At 40.3% G+C, this 22,615-nt stretch overlaps 6 protein-coding genes across 10 annotated transcripts; 2 read left to right on the top strand and 4 right to left on the bottom strand.

The window, feature by feature from the left end:
• Nucleotides 1–849: 849 nt before the first annotated feature.
• Nucleotides 850–4,635, bottom strand: LOC104824089 (survival of motor neuron-related-splicing factor 30). Of its 2 annotated transcripts, XM_010556028.1 has the most exons (9): nt 4,447–4,635; nt 3,793–3,861; nt 3,265–3,366; nt 2,960–3,042; nt 2,783–2,858; nt 2,476–2,652; nt 2,130–2,258; nt 1,789–1,986; nt 850–1,115 (listed from the first exon to the last, which is right to left on the bottom strand). In XM_010556028.1, exons 1-8 carry the CDS (start codon nt 4,522–4,524, stop codon nt 1,822–1,824), a joined length of 879 nt encoding a protein of 292 aa, XP_010554330.1. In that variant the 5' UTR covers nt 4,525–4,635; the 3' UTR covers nt 850–1,115; nt 1,789–1,821. The 2 variants fall into 2 exon arrangements, with proteins under 2 accessions (XP_010554330.1, XP_010554328.1); XM_010556026.1 differs by lacking the exon at nt 850–1,115 and having other exon boundaries at nt 1,551–1,986.
• A 441-nt stretch (nt 4,636–5,076) lies between these two features.
• On the bottom strand, nt 5,077–6,896 carry LOC104824575 (aldehyde oxidase GLOX). Its single transcript, XM_010556670.2, has one exon. The coding sequence runs from the start codon at nt 6,830–6,832 to the stop codon at nt 5,135–5,137; it is 1,698 nt and encodes a 565-aa protein (XP_010554972.1). The 5' UTR covers nt 6,833–6,896; the 3' UTR covers nt 5,077–5,134.
• Nucleotides 6,897–7,338: 442 nt separating this feature from the next.
• On the top strand, nt 7,339–10,557 carry LOC104824088 (protein IQ-DOMAIN 31-like). Of its 3 annotated transcripts, none has more exons than XM_010556025.2 (7): nt 7,339–7,469; nt 8,124–8,266; nt 8,349–8,600; nt 8,717–8,905; nt 8,986–9,066; nt 9,196–10,216; nt 10,324–10,557. In XM_010556025.2, exons 2-7 carry the CDS (start codon nt 8,174–8,176, stop codon nt 10,353–10,355), a joined length of 1,668 nt encoding a protein of 555 aa, XP_010554327.1. In that variant the 5' UTR covers nt 7,339–7,469; nt 8,124–8,173; the 3' UTR covers nt 10,356–10,557. The 3 variants fall into 3 exon arrangements, with proteins under 3 accessions (XP_010554327.1, XP_010554326.1, XP_010554325.1); XM_010556024.2 differs by having other exon boundaries at nt 7,339–7,557; XM_010556023.2 differs by having other exon boundaries at nt 7,339–7,729.
• Nucleotides 10,558–10,651: 94 nt separating this feature from the next.
• On the bottom strand, nt 10,652–13,475 carry LOC104824086 (protein kinase 2B, chloroplastic-like). The gene is made up of 6 exons (XM_010556022.2): nt 13,164–13,475; nt 12,314–12,663; nt 12,076–12,211; nt 11,713–11,849; nt 11,495–11,618; nt 10,652–11,287 (listed from the first exon to the last, which is right to left on the bottom strand). The coding sequence occupies exons 1-6, from the start codon at nt 13,228–13,230 to the stop codon at nt 10,824–10,826; spliced, it is 1,278 nt and encodes a 425-aa protein (XP_010554324.1). The 5' UTR covers nt 13,231–13,475; the 3' UTR covers nt 10,652–10,823.
• Nucleotides 13,476–15,456: 1,981 nt separating this feature from the next.
• On the top strand, nt 15,457–17,773 carry LOC104824085 (UDP-galactose/UDP-glucose transporter 3). Its single transcript, XM_010556021.1, has 7 exons — nt 15,457–15,704; nt 15,955–16,052; nt 16,162–16,292; nt 16,542–16,572; nt 16,710–16,813; nt 16,910–17,031; nt 17,113–17,773. Exons 1-7 carry the CDS (start codon nt 15,601–15,603, stop codon nt 17,516–17,518), a joined length of 996 nt encoding a protein of 331 aa, XP_010554323.1. The 5' UTR covers nt 15,457–15,600; the 3' UTR covers nt 17,519–17,773.
• Nucleotides 17,774–18,095: 322 nt separating this feature from the next.
• Nucleotides 18,096–21,938, bottom strand: LOC104824084 (pre-mRNA-splicing factor CEF1-like). Of its 2 annotated transcripts, none has more exons than XM_010556019.2 (12): nt 21,381–21,938; nt 21,193–21,239; nt 20,940–20,996; nt 20,781–20,853; nt 20,637–20,692; nt 20,323–20,520; nt 20,100–20,233; nt 19,814–19,962; nt 19,504–19,646; nt 19,247–19,401; nt 19,012–19,160; nt 18,096–18,927 (listed from the first exon to the last, which is right to left on the bottom strand). In XM_010556019.2, the coding sequence occupies exons 1-12, from the start codon at nt 21,459–21,461 to the stop codon at nt 18,817–18,819; spliced, it is 1,353 nt and encodes a 450-aa protein (XP_010554321.1). In that variant the 5' UTR covers nt 21,462–21,938; the 3' UTR covers nt 18,096–18,816. The 2 variants fall into 2 exon arrangements, with proteins under 2 accessions (XP_010554321.1, XP_010554322.1); XM_010556020.2 differs by having other exon boundaries at nt 19,012–19,157; nt 21,381–21,936.
• Nucleotides 21,939–22,615: the final 677 nt, after the last annotated feature.

The following is a 22,615-nucleotide window of genomic DNA, read 5'->3' as shown; positions in this document are numbered from 1 at the left end:
CCCCCCAAAAAAAAAAATCATGGATCTCATGTGTTTATAATTATTATGGCAATATTCACCAGATTCCTTTTGTGGGTTTCTCTCCGCCTTTCCACAGAATGTTTCCCATGAGGCCGAAAAAAAATATATAAAGTTAAAAAAATGTTGAATTGGAAGGCTTAATTAAGTATAGTTTGTTATGATTGCGAGCCTATTAAAACTTTGGTACCGACCAGTTGTATATATATATATTAAACATGATGATAAAATTAAAGACTATATATTATCTGTTATTATAGTGGGATTACAGTATGACTTTTAACAAGTTCACATGGGTGGAAGAAGAGGAGAAGAAAATAACATCTAAATAAGTAAATATTAAAAATATATATATATATATATTGACGGCATTTTCTGTTTAATAATTAAGGGAAGCAAAAGTCATAAATAGAGAAGAATGATTTGGCCAGCTACTCTTCTGCCCTTTCTTTTACAAGGGCTTTTTGGCTTCACTAGTGACTCTATTTACATACATATACACATATATATATATATATATCTGAAGCCATATTTAATGTGTGTGAGTGAGGGGAAGCTCCATTAATGGAGATGTCTCTACCTCCTGAAATAAGAGGTCCCTCATGTTCCTGATCTATATGCATAAGAAAAAGCTTCAACCAGACAGAATCTCCCCCCACAAGGCAATTATTTGTCCGTTTGGCCAACAACACTTCACTAAAACGTTTGGAACTTGCAAGCGGAACCAACCCCGAAGGCTCCAATCCATTCTTCGAAGCCTAAGAGGGGAACAAAACAACAACAACCCATTTGCTATCTTTAAGCAAACAAATGTAAAAATGTGCAAGGAACTCAAGGATCGAAGCTGATAAACAAAATTAAACGCAAAGATTGTTTTTCAAAAGTCATCTCCCAAAGAACCGAGTGCTTAAATGCATTCAAAGTTTCTTCTGACCAACCGAACCCACTCTTACAACTACTGACGGGACTACAGAGCCAATTCCAAACAGTGTGGCATGGCATTCAATGGTTTAAGACGACTATAGAATCAGGAACGAACAAACATGGCGGTCTGGTCCAGTTTCCTTCTGAGATCCCCTGCCCTCTTGGACTGGCCTCTACGTAAGCAAAAAAAAAACAGTAAATTTAAGGGATCATTAAGCTTTTTTTTTTGTTTTGTTTTGGGTTTATTCATGGCTGAACTCTCCTGAAGAACACTGATGGTCATTACGCCATAAATGTCCGTACGATGACTTGATATGCTGAATCCCTTTATTTATTTATTTCTAATCCTCGTACTGATTGCGTGTTATCTCCTCTGCTCCATGGGAATTGGATTCCCTGCTTCAAATGGCAAATCCTACTACCACCAACTGCTTTGATATTGATAGACTTCACCTGTGTTACTTTTCTTTTATATTTATATAGATCATTTTGAAAGGAAAAAAAAAAACATGTTTTTTCATAAATTTCATTTCTGACAATGTTATGAAAAAAAAATCATAATCTATTGAACTAAGACTCTCTCTCTCCTCCTCCCACAAGATTATCCATTTCTAACCATTTGAATACATTCTATGTGATCCATCAAAGAACACACATCCTCTAGAACCGAATAGCACCAGTATACTAATACTGAGTTCAGATGATCAAATCTCATAACGAGGATAGAATGCGAGTGAAGAGACCGATTGAAATGTAAAACCATACCCTCTTTTCATGAGGACTACGCAGTCAGGTGAGACAAAAGGTGTAGAACAAATGGCCAAAGGATTGCACAACAGAAAATACCTGTGTCTATCGGCTTTTGAGGCATATAATCAATCAATCTTCGGTGGTCTCGACGTTGCCAGTCTTGAGATGCAAATGCTTCTCTCGCTTTTGGAAATCCGTCAAACCTTTGCCACTTCCTGTAACACCCACCTTCCCAAACGGATCATCCGGGGATTTGAATATGCTCTCCTTCTTCCGCCCCGTGAAGAAACCCACCTAATCCCAACAACGACCCCCCAGTAAAAAACCCTTCAAATTGAAACATATTGTTTCGTGTTTGTGCTGTAAAACTCATTTATTCCCTCTTTTTCGGGGGTAAGCTATTGATGGTAAAGCTACGAATGTTAATGTGCCAGTACCTTTTTAGTCTTGGCTTTGGTCGTCTGGAATTGTTGCCAGGCATTCTGTCTCTTGTTCTGTGCAACCTCGAGTTGCTCCTGCCGCATCTTCGACTTGAAAGCATGTATCTTCTTCTTCTTTGCCGTTTTCTGTACAAGTACAGCAAATGATACAAGTCTTTTCCGTTTTTTGGTATACATACCAAATAAAAACTACATATATTGTATTTTTATATTTTTAACAGGAGCATTCTCATCTTATTGTACTGCGAATAAAATTGGATTCTGGGATTTTTAAAGCAGTGGCTTTCTCATACAGTAAGTAAATTTAAAGGGAAAAAGCAAAATGAATAAAATTTCACTTTACCACATCATCAGGATCATTAGGATCAATTTTGAGCTTCGCTGGTAAACTTCGAGATTGAAAGTCAGCACTTGCAGCTTGCTCAATCTTCCGTTTGAGAGCTCGTTTCGTTTCTTCAGCTACTTTCTCAGCTTCCAAGAGAGCATTGTACTCAATCGGCCTTACATTGTCGGGATCAACCTGAAATTTGAGAGAAGTGACAAGCATCCATACCAGGATTGAAGCAATAAGCAGTCACTTTGTAAAAAAGAAGAGACGATTAAGATTTGACTAACAAAAATAAAATAAGGAAATGGAAATGCGAGTGTACCTCTTCCTTGTTTCCCCACTCATCATAGGTAACATAATAGCCATTTAGAGTGTGTGCCTCAATGGTTGCATCATACCTGAACAATTAACTAATCAAACAAAGAAAAAGGGTAAAGGAGGTAACAGAAAACAGTAAATAAGTCAGAACAGCAAGAAACCAGAGATCCTTTTTATGTACCACTCTCCATCTTCACTCCAGACAGCTTGAACCTTTGTTCCAACGGGAAACTTCCCCTGATGATTTTGGATTTTCTCTGATTCCTGAACACATTATGTAACCCATCAAATATTGGTCACAGATAATAAGCAGCGAGATTTGGATAACAAAGACCCAATTTTAAAAAATTATAAAACACAGCCTTTCATGTATGCATGTCCACCCATTATCTGAATTGATCTAAGAGGATTCACTACGAGCCTACGAGTTACATGACTACACAAAGAGATGAGATGAGTAAAGATACATGCGGTCGTTCTACTTACAGACTCAGGAAAATCAGGTCCTCCAGTACTTGTTCCAGCATCTGGTTGATAAACCTCATTTTGCTTTGCAGTTGCAAGAAGTTCCTCCGTCAATGCAATCACCTGCATGTCACACGTTTCAACAAAATCTTTGAAGACTTCATTCCCCACTTCTTTGACATCAAACTATTTAGACTTATAACTTTGGGATCGAATGCCAGAAATCAGGTGTCAGAAGCAGGTTGTCCATCATTAACATATTAAACAACGAACGCTTTTGCACTCATCTGAATACCATTTTCTGAGTTACAGTCAACTCAAAGACTGATTCCTTCCAAAGAGGGAAAGAAACACGAAGGGCGTGATCGCAAAACATGACGTCCAAATCACATAAGCTATTTGACAGTATCTTTTCCCCCAAAATCCGGAGATATACCTTAACTAAAAGTTTATCGAAGATACTGACATTTAATCACGCGGAAAGATAGATGGAGATGGAAAAATCAAGTCGACCAAAAAATAAGTATTAGTTCAACCTAGCAAAATCACCTCTGTAAGTTCTTTTTCCATGTCCCCATATTCAGAGTTTCCGGGATCATCAGCCAAAAGAAGCCCAACCTGAAATCATAGAAGTGTACGGTTGAATCCATCAGATAATTTAAGCAAAAAAAAAGTAGAGGAATATCACAATTAGACTGTCTAAACCAAACCCTCAAGAAACACAGTAACGAAATAATTCAATTCCAAGCAACTCCCTTTACCCCTCCATCAGAAAAATCATGATACGACGGCACAAAATTTTGAAACCCTGCGTCCCTGACAAGTCAAAACCATTATCGTATAACAAAGACAATTTTCGATATGAGGCTGAACAAATGACCCAGCAGATCAACACGAAAGGATAATCCCCGAATTCAAAACCTAGTTAAGCTCATCCGACGAACAATCGAACTTCCAATATAAAACCCAATGAAATCCGACAACTAAAGAACCAAACTTGAGGCAATGTTACTCATCAGAGAATACAAACCCTAATCCAGAAACAATAACCAATAACCCACTGCATGGAATCTGAAACCCAAATTCCATACATCGAACCAATTTTCAAGCTTTAAGGTGCCAGAGATACGATAAGTTCCGAGAAACCCGAGGCACATCAAAATCGAAACAGTCCCAAAAAAAAAAAAAAGAAATCATCCGAACCTGTTCGAGCTGCTCCTTATACGTAGAGAGATTCGAAGCAAGCTCTTCGATGCTCACTTCTTCTCCTCCTCCTAGCATTTTTTTCTTCAACCTCTAATTCGATCCTAACTCTCTTCAAAGAATTCTCGACAGAGCGACAGTGATTCAAGAAGATATTTAAACGAGAGGAACCCGAGAAAGCTTGTTCTAAATCGAAACTACACGCCGTTTTTCTATCACGGAACCGTCATTTATGTGGACGAATACAGCTATTTTCCTTAATTCAAGAATGACCCCAATACCTATCATATATTATAGATTTAGCCCCAATAGTTATCTTAGGTATCGAATAACCCCTCAGAGTTTGCTGATAGATCAAAATGTACTATTGCCGGGATTAGATAGATTATGGACCAACAAAAAGAAGAAAAAAAGTCATTACAAGACAGTTCAGTATTTTGAGCTAACTATAATGCTTTTGGGAATAAAATCCGAATGAACAATATTTTGATAAGATCATCGATATCCAATTTAGGTTGATTATTTGCACATTTATCTACAAAAGCAAGGGATAATACTTTTTTTTTCCAACAAAAATCTCTCAAGTTCCATTATTATATTCATCTACAAAATGTTTACGTTCCTCAAAATCAGAAAACGATAAAACGACGTCGCAGTGTCTAACCCTCTCGGCGGCCCAGAAGGAGCGCTAGAGTCGAGCCACTTTGACCCAAACAGCCTCGCTGGGGATTCCACGGTGGACCACAAACATCATATAATAACCCGGTGGTGCCACGTTGGCATTAGAGGGCCCGTCCACGTCAGCCTTGTACGCGAAAACGGATAACTGCATCACGCGCCTCACGCGCAGCACCACCAGCCTCTGGTTCATCGCCGTCGAGTGAGTGCTGAAAGACGGCGCCACAAGCCGCACGGAGATACCTCCGTCGAACACTCCGTACGCCGGAATCACGAAATTTACGGAGAACCCATTTCCGTACGACATCGTTCCCGCCATCTCCACCGTCAGAACCGACGGTCTCAGGCGCGAGAACCGCGGGTCGAGGTAACGCGGGAGATAAGCTTCGAGGCTGAGCTCCGTCGGGTACGGCCTCGTCGTGAAATTGTAATTCCGGTGAGGGTTGCTTCCTCCGACTAGGATCCTGCCGTCGGGCAACAGAAGAGCCGCCGAATGGTACATCCTCGGGATCAAGGTCGGGGCGAGGATCTGAAATCTCCGGGTCGGGTCGGGTTCGTCGGGTGAGTAAAGAAACGGGTTGAGCATCGCGTTCGTGGAGTCCTCCCAACCGGCGGTTCCATTGGTCGCGCCGTTGATGATGATGACGTCACCGGTGGGTAGCAGTATCATGTCGGACATGACACGTGGCGCCGGCATCTGCTCCATGACCCATCTCGGATTCGGGTCGGTGACTCTGAGCCTCCCGCACGTGCGTGACGCTTCGACGAAGATTTTGGGGATCGTCCTCGCCGCTTTGAGGAAGGATCCCGGCGGAGCGCCGCCGCAGATCATGATCTCAGCCGCGGTGGTGCGGCTTTCTCTATCGAGCCAGAGAGGGAGGAGAACAGAGGAGCCAGTGCTTGGGTAGTTTCGTTTGTCGCCGCCGGGAATCTCCGGGAACTCCTTGACGACAGTGTGGTTGACGAAATCGAACAAGATGGATCTCCTGTTGGCGAAGATGAAGAGGTTCCCGTCGGGAAGAAGATGAAGAAACGGGTAAAGATTGTTTTCTTCGATCGGGTCTCTGGTTTCGGCCAAGAATCTGAGATAGAAGATGGGCTTATCCAGATTCTTGGGGTAAAACTCGTACGTGAAGGCTCTTCTTCCACCGACGATGATGATTCTCCCGTCGGGCAAAATCTGGTTGGTGGAATACCACCGGCGAGAGGACAAGTAAGTGCTGTTCTCAGCCCAGTCGCACAAAACGACGTCGTTCGGAAAGCAGGGATCGAATCTCCGGACGGCTCTATCGCCGGCGCCATAACCGCCGGTTTGGATAAGGGAACCGTCGGAGTCGAGTGAACCGGAGGAGCACCACGTGTCGGAGCGGAGGGTGAGGGGACGGAAGGTGTTGGAAACGACGTCGTAGAGGATGGAGTGGGCGGAGCAGTCGAAAACGACGTCGTCCGGGCAGGACTGAGAAGGGAGGGAGAGATTGGAAGGGCCAGAGTCCGTACGGTCAAAGACGACGACTTTGTTGTTGTGGAGGAGCTGCATGTGCATGGCGGATACACCTATGCTCGGCTGCAGCAGATCCCACCTCCCGCCGGTAAAAATCTCGAACGGAGAACGCGGGAGGATGACGTCAGACGTGGAGCCGGCGATGAAGGTCGAAACGACGGCGTATAGAAGGAAGAAGGAAGTCGCCGCCGGAGTCTCGAGTCTCATTTTTTCTTTCACTCTGTTATTTTCTTCTCCGACGAAATTCAGATAAAATGGTGAAAAAAAACGAAGATTGATGGGAATAGTAAATCTTGGATCATCGTGTTAATTTCTTGTTTCTTGAGAAAGAAGAAAGAGAGGAAACTTTCACACAATGCATCTCTTTCAATATTATTAGGGGTTTGAACAGTAAATATTCAATTGACCCGAATATCTAAATTTTCGGATTTTCAGATATTCGAGTTGGGTTCAGATTTTTCGGGTAACTGGATTCAAGCTTGCACTGTTTCTTTTTACTTTTTATGTAAATAAAAAAAATTAATGCGGAGAAGGAGGGTATTTCAGTAAATCCATAGCAATTTATTCCTACGTTGGGCCCAAACAATACAGGGCCTACTAATATAAGGCCCAGTCAAATTGTTGCCAGCTCATCATTCAAACGGCGTCGGTTTACGCCACATTTGTCTCCATGTTGCATTAGCGCTCTCTCTCTCTCTCCTTGACCAGTGAGAGTGTAATTCTCACTGCATTGGCTCTGTGAGTAGAGAATTACTAAAAGGGCATATATTTGAAGAAGAAGCGATTTTGTAACTTTGTTGTGAGGATAACAAATTTGAAGCTTCGGCTTCGGCTTTTTTGTTGGGTACCTACATTGGCCCTTTGACGTCTCGATTTCTTCTTTCCATTCTTTGGCCAAAAAAATGTTTGCTTTGGCTTTTACCCAGATCTGGGTATTCACTACTTCTAATGTTCTTCGTCTTCTTTAGCTTTAATTTGCTTGGAATTTCACTTTATTTTCGTTTCCATTGCTCTGATATGTAAGAAAGATTTGTTTTTCTGGTATTTGCGTCAAATCCCAGATGAATTCGCCAGCTGCTGCAAGACATTTCTAGGGTTTTTTCTGTATGTTTACTTCTCTTGTTTCTCATGGTTTTGGTCTGTTATGTGCTTCTGGGGTTTCTGTTTGGTTTTCTTCTGTTTTTTGCTTTTGGGTTCTGATAGCTGTGGAATAGGTTTCACTTTCAGCTTCAAGTTTTGATTTTTCTTCGCTTTGGGCTTTACTATCTGTTGTATTTCACTTGAAATTTACCAGCTTTTGTTGTTTCTAGCTTGTGCTTATCATCATCATAACTCATAAGTAACTAGAGAGGCGGATGAATTTGTTTGTATTGCCACCCTAATCTTAATTACGAGGAAGAAAGTTCGTAACTTTCCGGTGATATTGTTTTGTGGTAAGCTTGAGAATTGGAATCTGTTGCAGCACTTCTAAAGACATGGCGTCTGTGTTCTTATGCAGGTTTCTAGTTTTAGCAACTTCCGTCCTTAGCCGGCATCTCACTTTCTAAAATGGGAAAGACTCCCAGTCCTCATAAATGGATCAAGAATCTTCTGGGGAAGAAGCCATCGAAGTCAAGTTCCACGAGAGGGAGCCACAAGTTGGTAAGAACATGGAACTGAAAAATCGAGTTCCTTCCTTCCAAAACGTGTGATCATCTGATTTTATCTTTTTCCCTTTGTGTAGAAATCTGCTAAGAAAGAAGAAATGGTGGCATCTGTGAAGGATGATGTCTCGAACTTACCCATTGATCCTCCTGTAGTTTCTGGCACTGTAGTGACTGAGGAAAAACCAAGTGAAGAGTTCGATATTTCTTCTGTGAAAGAAGACAATGTAGGCAATGAGTTAAACATTAACCCGGATTCAGAGACCGGTTCAGGAGAATTGACGCGTGAACAAGCCGCCAAAACGGTTCAGACTGCTTTCAGAGCTCATCAGGTGATGACCATTCCTCTTGCCATGAGAATATATAAATGCTCGAGAGCCGAAACATATAAGATTCCCGTATCGAGTTTTGTATTTTTCTAACATTGTTTTGTCTTGAAATCGTGTAGGCTCGTAGGGAATTTCGAACCCTTAAAGGTACCATCGGTCTGCAGGCAGTTATCCGAGGTCGCCTGGTCAGAAGACAAGCTATTGCTACATATTCATGTATCTGGGGGATTGTTAAGTTACAGGCCCTTGTCCGTGGCCAAAAAGCAAGATCTTCGGATGACGGACTTCAACTTCGGGAAAGATTTACGGTATGTATTTCTTAAGAATGTATCAGTTGTGCCATCATTTTGTATTTTTTACCAAAGCTGCAATCTCTCTCTGTTATTAGGAAGCCAGAAAGTCTGAAACTTTGCAAGAAAGTGCATGCAGTTGGATGGAGAATGCCTCAAAACTTTCTATAATTGACAAGGTACCGTTAATGTTCGTGTCTCGTTTAGGTATTTGCATATTGTTGTATAATTGCATTCCTTGATTCACATTTTTGGTATGCAATCATGCAAAGCAGCCTTGATTGTAATATCCTTTTGTGAATTTTCAGCTTCTGGTTTCGTCACCAACTGCATTACCTCTGAAACTCCAATATGATCACGAGAACCCTAATTCGGCCAAGGTTTGGCTTGCACGCTGGACAAGACTGAAAATTTGGTCACCTGGTTCCCGATCAAGTAAGAGTTTGATTTCAAAACCTGTTACAAAGAAGCGGAATTTCCAGACGATTGAAACAGAAAAGGGGAGGCCGAAACAAGGCATCAAGAAGAAACCATCTGGCCAAAACACTGAAAATAACTCTGGCCATTCGACAGCTGAGAATGAGAAACCGAAACGAAATGTGAGGAAGGCTTCCACACTTGTTGGTAAAGAGCTTCCACGAATTGAGAATGGCAAGGCAAAAGAGAGTTCGAGAAAAAATACTATTTCATCAATGGAGGGTTCTCCTTTGGAGGTTAAAGATGAGAAGCCTAAGCCTAGTCTCAAGAAGCCAGAGAGAGACACCCATAAATCTGCTGAGAAGAAAAAAGATAATGCAGATCCAGAGCAGAAAGATCTTGATGTGGAGGCTTCGGCTTCTTCTGATGACGTGCCTGTGGAAAAGAAGGGCGATGTCCCAAATGCAGTTTCGAAGGATTCTAATTTCGATAAAGATGAGAAATCGGAAGGTCTGGGAAAGTCCGAGCAAGATGAGCTCAATGCTGTTGTGAGCAATGACAAAGCTGAAGATGGCAATGATACGGTTGTGGAGTTACGCTCTGAGAATGGTAATCTCGGTTCTGAAAACACAAAGGCAAGCGATAGACGAGCCTCGTTGCCTGCAAAAATTGATGACCAAGATGATGGGCTTACGCAAAGTGCACGTAAGCTTCCAAGTTACATGGCGCCGACTGAATCCGCAAAGGCCAGGGTGAAGGGACAAGGCTCTTCGAGGTTTGCCCAAGAGAGGCGACATTCTCTGTCTTCTTCCTCAGCCAACGGCAAGCTGAGTTCAATGACCCCGAGGGCACATCGACTGCTTTTAGCCTCAGGGAAAGGATCGATGAACAGTGACAGAGCTTTTTCGGGTGGTAAGCAGAACTATTAGTTTCACACTGCATCTGTTTCAAAGTTTTGAAATTTCTGAACAAAAGTTTACTTCCATGTTTCAACATTTCTCTTTCGCGATTTGTGTCAGATAAGTCCATCAAAGCCGAGTGGAAAAGGTGAAAGCCTCAACCAAAGAGAAGACAATCCAAGAGTAATCTAACCGTCTTACAATATCCAACAAGCTTGAAACTTTCGATTTACAGTGATTTCTGCGTATTTGGTGTTCATCACACTCCTTGATATGTCTGTCCAGTTTACTCAGATGTTTGCCGACAGAAAAGGGTTCATATATTGCCTCTGGAAACAAGCAGTTCATGTCTAATCAATCCACATTCTCTTCTCGTATTCACCAAGAACTTGAATCAGAAGAAACGATTTTTTGACGAAAACTTAAAATGGGTTTTCAGATTCAGACAAAAGAAAATCAAAATCTTGTTACATGGGATTTTCCCAAATCAGTTAAGATACTTTGCAGATTCGTCTCTTGAATTACACAACAAGCTGATAACAAGAACTCAAATCTGTACCCTATACACAAATATTATTACAACAGGGCAGACAAAAACAGAAACTGGAAGTGTTGAACTTTCACCGTACACGGGGAGAGTGATTGTAAGACTGCAAAGGTGAAGCACCAGGGGTTACATGCAACAGAGGCCGGTTCTGACTATACCTTACAGGAGATTTCTGTACACTAGAGGCATTAACTCTAGGAGATTCCATCTGAGCATGTTTAGATGCAGGTTTAACAGATTCAAGCTGTTCAAGTTTCGCTAAAACCTCCGACATTTTCGGCCTTATCTTTGCATCCGGGTTTAAGCACTGCAATGCAAGATTTGCAGCTGTGTATGCTCCTTTTTGAGGGTATTGACCTCCCAATCTGGTGTCCATTATCCGGAACAGCTTACGTTTGTCACCGAGATAAGGCATTGCCCAATCAACGAGGTTCTGTTCCGTTCCCACTTTTGATTTATCCACTGTACGTCGCCCACAAAGTAGTTCTAGCAATACGACCCCGAAGCTGTATACATCACTCTTTGCTGTCAACCGACCTGCATAAGAAGATACGTTTCCATTGGATTAAAGGAGTGAAGCCCATGACTCAAAAAGTTCAGAGCTTTGAAGAATTCTCGCAGGGGTCGAGGGCTTTTGAAGAATTTTGGCTGATTCCAAAGAAGAAAAGATGTTTTGACACATTCAAGGTAAAGGGTGCTTCAACACAAACTTGTGAAAGTTCTGAATGAGAATATAGAACAAACCTGTTGCAACATATTCAGGGGCTGCATAACCCTGAGTACCCATGACCTGAGTGGAAACATGGGTCTTGTCCCCAGTAGGACCTGCCTTGGCCAGACCGAAATCCGATAGCTTAGCATTGAACTCCTGCAGTTAGGCCAATTTACAGAGATTAGAAATGTATGTGACCAATTCCAGAAGCATTTGAAAAAACTTTTCAGATTAGTTTCTGGTTTATTACAGCGTCAAGCAGAATATTAGCAGCCTTAAAGTCCCGGTATATCACTTGTGATTTCGCTTCATGAAGAAAAGTAAGCCCTTTGGCAGCACCTATTGCCACTTTTATCCTTATTGCCCATGGAAGTGGCTGAGCTCCACCTGCAGGAACCAAAAACGTTGACAGAGGTTACAGAATCGCAATGAAGCTCGATGAATCTCAAAACTTAAGTACCAAGAGAATGCATAGCACTTTAAGTTAAACATCTCATAGATCATTTATCAACGATCTAGAGAATGACAGTGTAAGAGCACAGAATGGATTGACACCAAGAATGACAATGCTTTGCATCAAGATCAAGTTATTTTTCCACCACAGATTACTTACGTCTGAAAAGATGATTCTCCAAGCTTCCTTTAGGCATGAACTCATATACCAGAAGCCGGTGTTCACCCTCCAAGCAATACCCAACTAGTTTAACAAGATTTGGGTGACTAAGTTGACCAAGATAGTTCACTTCTGCCTGAAAACGAGACAACTAAATATCAGCACACACACGTCAAACAGTAACATGAAGAAACATCAAAACGGTGGGGAGTAGAGAGTGAATGTTCTTGCGGCATACCAGCCACTCCTTGTGACCTTGTAAACCTTCTGGTTTAAGCTTCTTAACAGCGACGACAATTCCAGAACCTGGTCTTGAAGCAGCAAACGTGTTACCATCGATCCACCCTTTGAACACATAGCCGAACCCTCCCTCCCCTAGAAGGCTGTCGGGACGGAAGTTCCTGGTTGCGTTCTTCAGCTCGTTGAAGGTGAAAGCTTTCAGATTTGGTGATGACAGAATCTCACCCTCTGTCCGAGGAGTCGACACACATTCTGAACTGCTCTTCCCGCTGTAAGAAGAGTCGATACTTAGGCTGGATGGAACCGTCGAACGACCCGTCTTGCTGGAAATTCTTGAAGCGGACGAATCTGTAAGGAGCAGAGAAGATTCGATCGAACAAAGGAAGTGTCATTAAGTAGCAATCATTGAAGGAAGAAAAACTACAAACAGCAAAGGAAATGAGTTATTAGGGTATATAACATCGATCGAACACAAAAGAACCCTATGATTGTTCTACGATTTCAATCCCTAAATAGCAACTTAAACAACTATCAAACCAAATCACCTATACCGACAAAACAGGGCAAAAGATCAGAAGCCTTTAAGCAATAAAGATTCAGACAAGACAAAGGATCATGTTGCTCATCCTCGAGAAAGGTAAAAAGTTTAGCTTGCACTAGAAAATTAACTCCGACCCGGCAAAGTATCCAGAGAACCCAGATCGAGAATAAGAAGAAATCTCAAGGAAACAATATTGATAAAGAAAAAAAAAAGTTAATTGAATTGAATGAAGGGGAGGAGGAGGAAAAAGAAGGAAACTTTTTTATGGAAAGAACGGAGAAAACTCGAGTTAGAAAGGAAAACTTACCAGAACTAGCGCGAGGGCTCTGGCTGCTGCTATCTACTTTTGCTGATGAATCTAAGCAATTACCCATCTTAGGATAAAAATGACTATAAAAACTCGAACAGACAAAGCTCGTCTCTTTTCAGACAATCGACCAAACCAGAAAGCTATCAGAAATGGCACCAGAAAAAGGAAAGATTGTAAGCCACCAAGTCCCCTCGCCTCTCAATGCGCTAATGGCGATAGAAGATAAAGTAAAAGGAGAAAAAAAAAAGATAATGGAAAAGAACGAGAGGAAGAAGCAAGGAACGTGAAGAACAGAGGATCAGAAGACGCAGAGAAACACACCACACGATACAAAGTCGTATAGTAGGATTCGAATTTACGCTTCTACCCTTCTGTCTTGTCGCGCTCGTGGTTTTTTTCATGAGAAATGACCATAACGGCCTTGGTATTCGGCGGCTTTATGGGCATTCTGCGAGCAAGTGGGATGATCGTTTGGTAATTACCTGTTTCCGTCATGCTTGCGTCATCAAACCCACGTACCATTACATTACCAATAAAAATAAAATAAATATCAGAATTTGAGATATTTTTTGCAGTCAGCCCAAGTGATAACAACACTTTTACAACGATTTTGCGATGTAGATTCCACGTACGTGGAAATTCAATTACAGCGTATGGAATAATTCAGTACTTGTTTATGGAGATGATATTATTTATTATACTTTATTCATCCCAAAATAATTTTTTTGAAATTATATCTCTGGACATTTTTATATAATCAACTTGCGATTGTTATGTTCACGTAATTGAAATTGAGTTCTATTAAATCTTATATCTGTGCATATGCGTATGTATATTCTGTATATAGAAGGCTTGGTCATGATATGGTAATGGTTCTATCATTTTATCAATTCATTAAAAAAGTGTATTGAGTGGATAATAGTAAGTGAAAATATTGGTAATAAATTTTATCGATTGGTAATTGATTCGGATGATTTTCTAATTATTAAATTGGTATATTATGTTTTTTTTATGAAATTTGCTGTATTATGTTGATTATAAAAATGGTAAAAGTACACTTGACGACGATGCCAATAATAAATTATAATGATTGGTGGTGTCGATTCAGATAAATTTATAAATACCAACTAGGTGTATTATGATTATTGATTAAAAAAAACAAAAAAAAAACACACATCTTACGATGTTGGTAATTAATTTAATAACTTGTAATTATTTTATAATTAATAAATGCTTAACGTCGTTTAATTGAAGGGATGGTCCCCAAACAGTTCATTTGAAATATATATATATATATATAATATTATATATATATATATCTTTTTCATGCATTGACCCAAAAAATTCCTACACGTGCTCACATATGGTTGGATGATTAATTACAAAGGGCTTTTATTTTATAAAATAATGCACGTGTGGACAAAATTGCAATTCGGCATCTTTCCATCAGCATCGATTAAAGTAATGATATTTGTCTCCCCCTCGGGCCTCGGGTGATATTTATGGTGCAACTTGATTATTTCTTATATCTAAGTAAAGCATCTTAAAGCTAATTGCCCTTTGACTATTCAAACCCTATATATGATATTAAATTTGTATGTTTTTATAGTTATATATGAAGCGATCTTAATTTCATAATGAGATCAACATGTTCATATTTTGTAAGCGAACCATATGGATCTCATATTTTATATCTAGATTTTAAAACATCTTTTTTTGTAACTATAGTTGAGTTTTATTATGATCAAGAGATCCTATATAACAACTAGTTTATATTGGATTTTCGACCTCAAATTTAATTTAGATATTGATTTAAAATATCCAATTATCCAAAAAATATATTATCTTTCTCTTTGTAATTTTAGTCAAAACTAAAGTCATACACTTGTTTGCTTATAATCTTTATTAACATATATATATATATATATATATATGTATCTATATTCTAATGTTGTATGTTAAAATCAAATACGATTGATGCTTATGGTTCAAGAAGATCATATCAATTATCAAACATGTGACTCGAGTCTGGTTTAGGCCCGGTTATGATGATTCTCGGAGACATGCGTGTCGGTTTTCTGAGACATAAACGACGTGTCGTTTTGTTTTCTCTCTCTCACATGGAAGCCAGTGCAATAACCCGAACACCAGCGGCAAGTTCGTCCGCGTCCTAACGGCCAATAAGAAACGCCAGGTGAGATCATTTATCCAATGAAAACACTCCACGTGGAAAATCTACGTGTCTTAAACACTGCCCGTAACTTCTTTTTTTTTCCCCCTTGCAAAACAAGAACTTTCATGGTCTCCGATTTACGCATCTCATGATTTGTTCTCTCCGGAATCCGAAATCAGGCGAGAATTAAGGAGTATCGAAGCTAGAATCGTTGCCGCCGAATAGTGCTGTGTAGTCAGAGGATCGCCGGAGGCGATCGTGATGGAGGCTCACGGTGCAGGATTCCGGCGAATTCTGTTGTTGGCGTTCTGTGTCGCCGGGATTTGGGCCGCGTACATCTACCAAGGCGTTCTCCAAGAGACTCTGTAAGTACATTTTCTCGCTGGATTGGGGATCGTCTTTTGCTCGTTGATGATCCCGTCGCCATTGTTCGATTCGATTTGTTGAGTGGAATTGGTTTGGATTCGTTGCTTTTCACGGAACACTAGTTTGCATTGTCGTTTACAAATCATTTCTAATGCGCTTTTTGTTGCGGAATTTTGATTGGGACTAATAGAGATTCAGCAGTAGGAATTAGTTCTTGATCCACAAGCTTGCATTTTCCATTTGAATTAGGTCCACGAAGAGATTCGGTCCGGACGGGAAGAGATTCGAGCATCTTGCATTCCTTAACTTGGCGCAGAATGTAGTGTGCTTAATTTGGTCTTATATAAGTAAGTTTTCAAACTCTCTCTCTGGTGTCTGCTCATTGAATGGTCACAAGCGAGATTGCGATGAATCATGGAGCTCAAGTGTTTTCTTTTTGGTTCCGACAATGAGCAGTGATCAAGCTCTGGTCTAATGGAGGAAGCGGTGGAGCGCCCTGGTGGACTTACTGGAGCGCAGGAATTACTAATACGATTGGTCCAGCAATGGGCATCGAAGCCTTGAAATATATCAGTTACCCAGCTCAGGTGACGAGACTTAGGCCGGTTCATTACTTCTTTCACTTAATCAGTTCCATTTTAGGTTATGATTAGGCATGTTGGTAGTGTGGCAGCCATCTGTGTAGCCGTTGTTTGGTTGATATTTTAGTTAGAGCCTTAGAGGTCGACTTTGTGTATTATAGGTTGTGGAATCCGGTTTTGACCTTTTCTTATGTAGCACTGTGGTGAGCTATGGTTCTTTTTACTTTTGATTGATGTTGATCTTGCTCTGTGCAGGTCCTGGCAAAATCTTCAAAAATGATTCCAGGTAAAAATGGTTAATTTAGTGTTTCAATCTAATTATTCTTGGATTGTTCAACATGTGTGATTTAGCATAAAATATCGTATTGTTTATCTAGATTTTCTTGTCTGTCTTACATGTGCTTCTTCTATTTCTTCACGCAGTTATGCTGATGGGAACCTTAGTGTATGGCATAAGATACACTATTCCCGAGTATATTTGCACCCTCCTTGTCGCCGGAGGAGTATCTATGTTTGCTCTCCTTAAGGTATGGTAGCCGGTTCATGCTTCAGATTATTATGTTGTTAGTTTTTCCTATGCTCATCTCCAGAACCATAGTAAAGTGTCTTTGAATTTCTTTCAGACAAGCTCTAAGACAATCAACAAGCTAGCGCATCCAAATGCTCCCCTCGGTTATGGGCTTTGCTTCTTGAACCTCGCCTTTGATGGATTCACAAACGCCACCCAGGATTCTATTGCCGTAAGGTATGATGATCATAATTAGAACATGAATCCCGTTTTCATCTGTAATCTACAGATAATAATCGTAATATTAAATGGCTTCAGGTATCCGAAAACAAATGCATGGGACATAATGCTGGGGATGAACTTATGGGGCACCATATACAACATGATCTACATGTTTGGTTGGCCAAATGCAATTGGGTTCGAAGCTGTTCAGTTCTGCAAACAACACCCAGAGGCGACATGGGACATTCTCATGTACTGTCTATGTGGCGCAGTGGGCCAAAACTTCATCTTTCTTACGATTAGTCGATTCGGGTCACTGGCTAACACAACCATAACCACAACCCGTAAGTTTGTGAGCATCGTGGTCTCCTCGGTTCTGAGCGGGAATCCACTCTCCTGGAAGCAGTGGGGATGTGTTTCAATGGTGTTTGGTGGGTTATCTTACCAGATTTACCTCAAATGGAGGAAGTTGCAGAGAATGCAGAAGAAGAAAAGGCCTTGAAATTTTTTACATTTTGGAACTTTTTTTTCCTCGCCTCTATCTACAGCCAAAATATCATCAATTTGTTAATTCCTGAGGAATTTTTTGTTGTTTTAAACTTAGAGAAAGCTCAGGAGGCAGTGGTAAAATGTAACTATCTCCATTAGAAGCTCACAGATAGTAATCTTTATGTAAGCTAATCCGTAGACTTGTATTGATCATTAAGATTCAACACTTGTATGCTTTAGTTTATTTATATCGTTGCGGGCGCACCAATGAGGTGGGTACTTGTATGCTTTTTTTTTTAGTTGATGTATTTTACTGACTACGAAACAAAATCAGAAGATGTTAAGCTATTTATTGTACTCTTCCATTTTCATTTGTTCTCTTCTCTGACCCTTTTATTAGAAGCACTAAGAGATCCGAAGAAGAGGAAGAAGAGGCAGAAGGAAGAAGAAGCTATTAACAGGTCGGATTTCCTTCTTGTCTGTATTTGTCTATGCTTATGATTTTTAGCATCTTCACTGTTCTGTTTTTTAAGGTTCTCGTGATGGTAACTCCGTGCAATGTCGAGGAACAAGAGGTATGTACATATATATATCACACCAAAATCAAATCATCATATTTCCACTCAATATAAGGGGTTTTTTTTACAACATATGGGAGGATAAACAAGGAAGAGGTTAAGCGAAGAGCTTAATTTCTATGTCCTCTGCTCACACCTCAAAAAGCAGGAAACAAATGGCTCTTTCTTGCTCCACCCATCTGAAAATCTTGTTCCTTTTCTCTTTTTCTTTCTCCTCTTGTCCTGTCTATTTTATGTAACCGTCTTATGTACACAGATCAAGAAAACAAATCAAGAATCCGGGGATGGCCGGATGATGTATCCGGGTACCCGAAAAGACAAACAAAAGAATATCTTTGACACGCACACATGAATGAAGATGCACACTGGGGGCCTTGGAAAGGCTTGAAGTATGTTAAGGTTGGATGGTAATACTCTCCTAATGGGGCAAATGAGTGAGAGTGGACCAAAAGAAAGAAAAAAAGAATCTGAGTATATGAAATGAACTCAGAACACTGGCAGTGTTCTGAGCTGGGCTAGAATGTATCCTGACATTCTAGACCAAGAAAAGAAAACTGAAATCCTGAGGAAGGAATGCAGATCATGGTATGCCCGCTTCACAAAAACTTCCAGGCCGAAATGGCTGCAAACCTAGGAATCTAAGAAAACAAGAAAGACAGGGAAACTAGATGGCTGCATGGGGACAAAACATGATCTCAGGTTTGTGTATGTGAGATATAAGGCTGGTGGTTTTTTATAAGCTATGAAGGAGGACCCTTTTGCAAGGAGGTGGTTGTGAAGGATTAGCACTCGGACATGGAGACGAGGACTCAATCCCGAGTGTTTTTAGCAGGAAGTTCCTCTCCTGCAAATGGGAGCAGATCAATCAGTCTCGGTAGACCGAGGTATGATCTACCGATAAGGTTTACATTAACAGTTGAAAGCTTACACTTTCAGAGAATTGCGGGCTGGGGATGCCTGCTGCTAGAGATCTGAACAATGGAGTGACCTGAAGAGGCGAGCAAAACTCTCCTTCGCCTGAGATGGGCATGATTTCATCACCATTTTCGTGGAACTCGCAAGTTGAGAGTAAGTCTGCTGCAGAAAAAGGTATCAAGATCTTTCATCAAATCCCAAATGTTAGGTCATATTTTCTAGTTCCTAAGGAAAAAGTTCCTCCTTGCCTTGATCTACATTTGCATTAGACACAATCTCCTTATCTTGTTCATATGTTGTCTGAATCTCGGGTATATGTGTTCTATCGTTGGACTGATGCGGAATGATCGTTGATCCTGTACTATACTCAGAGCTGGCTGGGGAATCAATGAGACCAGATTGCCTATGGATGAGTCATGACTGGTTAGAGGCTCTGAACCATAAGGTAAATCCCATAAAGCAATGCATAGGAATTAGTGTTCTGTTAATTAAACTTTACATTTACCTCCATGACGGCTGACTCTCTTCATTACTACTCCTTAGGTCCTCTACCAGATCCTTAAACTCCTCAAGTTGAAAATCAATGTCTGGGATTCCATATCTGAATATGTCATTTTCCTTGCTTTTGTTCAAGAAATCTTGGAGGACCTTGACATATATATACAAGTCCAAATTTAGAAATTAGAAGTCGGGAGATTTGTCATTTACAAGTACATTAGTCGCCATTTCTTGTGAAGTGTTTTGAGTTCTTAGGCGATTGCAGTAACTGACAAGCTCGGAAAGCCGAAAGCACGTTTGTATTTTTCGGGTTTTACCTTCCATGCATTCTCCATGCTTTGATCTGTGTTGTCTGCGTTAACCTTCTGGGCCAATGAACTGAGAAGCTCGGCTTGTTGCATCAAAGCCGTCACCATTGGATCATCCTTTTTAAGAAACACCCGTTCAGGTCCTTTATCCTCCTGACCTGTTATTACCATTATGTTATCTTAAAAACACCCAGAAACACTTCAAGCTGTAGCATCAAATGACTTCTGATTAATGATCTGCTAAATATTTTCCAGGATATGCAAGAACAAGACGGGTTTTTGCGGAGTTATTTACCATCAATCTCCTTCACGTCCCGGGTTAATAGCGAAAACGGAGGCCTTATCTGCTGGTTCACCCCCGACTCGACCTTTCCATGTGATCTATCCCCATAGTTTCCGACAGTTGTCAGATCAAGAATGTGGCTTCTCCTGGATATACCCCCAAGCAAAGGACATGCAGAATCTGTAACGGTGTTTCGCGAAACTTTCTTTTCGGATTTGATGAACTAAAAAGGTACCTCATTTTCTTAGCAAGAGGGGATTCGGCTTCGGGTTTCCCTTGTTGTGTAATAACGACACCATTACCATCTGGGAACAGCATCCTTTTGTTGTTTGAGTTGAGACAAGCATTCTTGTTGTTCTCTTTGGCCATGGCTTCATACTTTGCCCTCTTCTTACACAGTGTGGTGAACCGATTCTTCACAGCATTATCAGTTCTACACAAACAAACATAATATATATATATATAATATAACCTCACTGTCTTGATTAATCGTCACCAATTTCATTCACCATTAAAGTGATTGAGCATTGGCTTTTGTTCTGTTCCTACCTGCCTGAGACCACCTTTGCTATCTCAGTCCATCTGTTCCCGAACACTCTCTGTGCCTTCACCCAACCAAACCACAGAGCTAGAGATGAGACAAAAGCCATGAAAACGACCCCTAATGATATACAAAAGCAAATGATGTTTCACCTCACACAAAAGCATGTCTTCCTCAGGGGACCAACCTCCTATCTTAACGTCAGAGTTCAAATATGTATACCATCTGAAAAACATATCCGTAATCGGATCAAACACTTATATTTAAAAAAAAAAAAATAGAAGATCTGATTACAGAATCGGTTCACTTGCCTTCTTCTGCACTGCCTTGTGCTTTTATCCTTGAACTTTGCGGCTATGATCGCCCAGCTGCATACACCATCAAACAATACAGAAGATTAATCGCTCTTTCAGAATCCAATCCCCTTATTTTTGTTTTCTTTTCATGATCCTTAGGTTCTATAAGGAAAAACCCTCGTCAAAACAGAGAATCCCATAAACAAAGTTTGAAACTTTCCCGGAAATCAGACAGACCCACATAGCGAGAAATGGAAAAGAGACTCACTTTTCGGTTCCATGTAAACTGATTTGCTCCCTGAGAACACTATCCTCCTGCAACTCACGAAACCCATGTCAGAAACCGTCGGCATCAGAGATGGAACAGAGATTATCAAGCACAGACACACTCTTGTACGAGAGTATCTCTATACGCATGTATATATATGTCTGTGTGTGTTGGAAAAAGAAGTAGACCTCTTGTGTCCAAGTAACAATATGACGCTCCTTCTTCTTGGATTCATCGGTATTACCATTCTTCTTCCTCTTCTCTTGCATATTTCTTCTTTACCTAACCTCCTCTCCCTCTCTCTCTCTCTCTCTCTCTCTCTCTCTCTCTCTCTCTCTCTCTGTTACTTCTCTATTGTTTTCTTCGACGCTCCTTCGCCTTTATTAAAACCCAACTCTCAATCCCACAGACCCCTCAACTTTTTTTTTCTTATCGGAAAAAAAAATCAACTTTTTCGATAAAAAAAATTGAAAAAACAAAAACGTAAAAACACTCTGAAAAGGAACTCATTTCATATTCCGCAGCTTGGAATAAATTCCTCTGTTTCAGAATTTCAGAAAGATCGATTTTTTGCCGGAATAAGGAGAAGGGTTTGAAAATTAAAAACACCTTTTTTTATGTCATTCACGCTTCATGATGCAACCAGAAGGATTCATGAAACATGGCTTATGTTTTTAAATATTGATTATACATATGTATATATATATATACACATTTTTGTGGGTACAGAGAAAGATGAGTTTTTTTTTTCAAACCCTCGATGGAATTGAAGCATGAGAGATGAGTGATCACTCTGTCCGGTTTATTTCTTGCATCCCCTCTCTGTCCTTCTCTCTCCACATGACCTTTTTTAACTCTCTCTCTCTCTATATATATATATATATATGTATATGTATATGTATATGTTTATATTATATTCCACGATTTTATGTTTTCAAGGGGAATTAAAAATAAAGACAAAAAATAAAACGAGATGAAAGCCAACGGAAGGCAAGGATAGTGCGCGGGGATGAAGGCAAGTTTGAAAAATAACGCTGAAATCCATGTTTGATGATATGACTGCCTCATTTATCAATGTCTCTCTCTCTCTCTCTCTCTCTCTCTCCACCATACCATCTTTTATTTATTTATTATATTTCTCATTTTTTTTATATGTTTTTTGTAAAGCAATTCGTTTTTATATGTTTTTTTGTAAATAATTCGTTTTTATATGTTTGTGAAAGTATTTTCTTAATTACCGTTAATGGCTTCTAAAGCTTGCTTTATGCCATACACAACCGCACGTTACCAATGTTAATGTCTCGCGGTAAAAAATAAAATAAAACGATTTCATTATAAGGGGTTTTGAATAAATCAGAACACGAACCAATCATTCGTTTCAATTTTTTTATTTTTTATTTTTTTTGGGGGGGGGGGGGGGGAA

Source organism: Tarenaya hassleriana, unplaced genomic scaffold, assembly GCF_000463585.1.
Source record: "Tarenaya hassleriana unplaced genomic scaffold, ASM46358v1 Cleome4, whole genome shotgun sequence".
NCBI lineage: Eukaryota > Viridiplantae > Streptophyta > Magnoliopsida > Brassicales > Cleomaceae > Tarenaya > Tarenaya hassleriana.
Note: the sequence above shows the minus strand (reverse complement) of the source record. Positions and strands in the feature narration are given on the sequence as shown.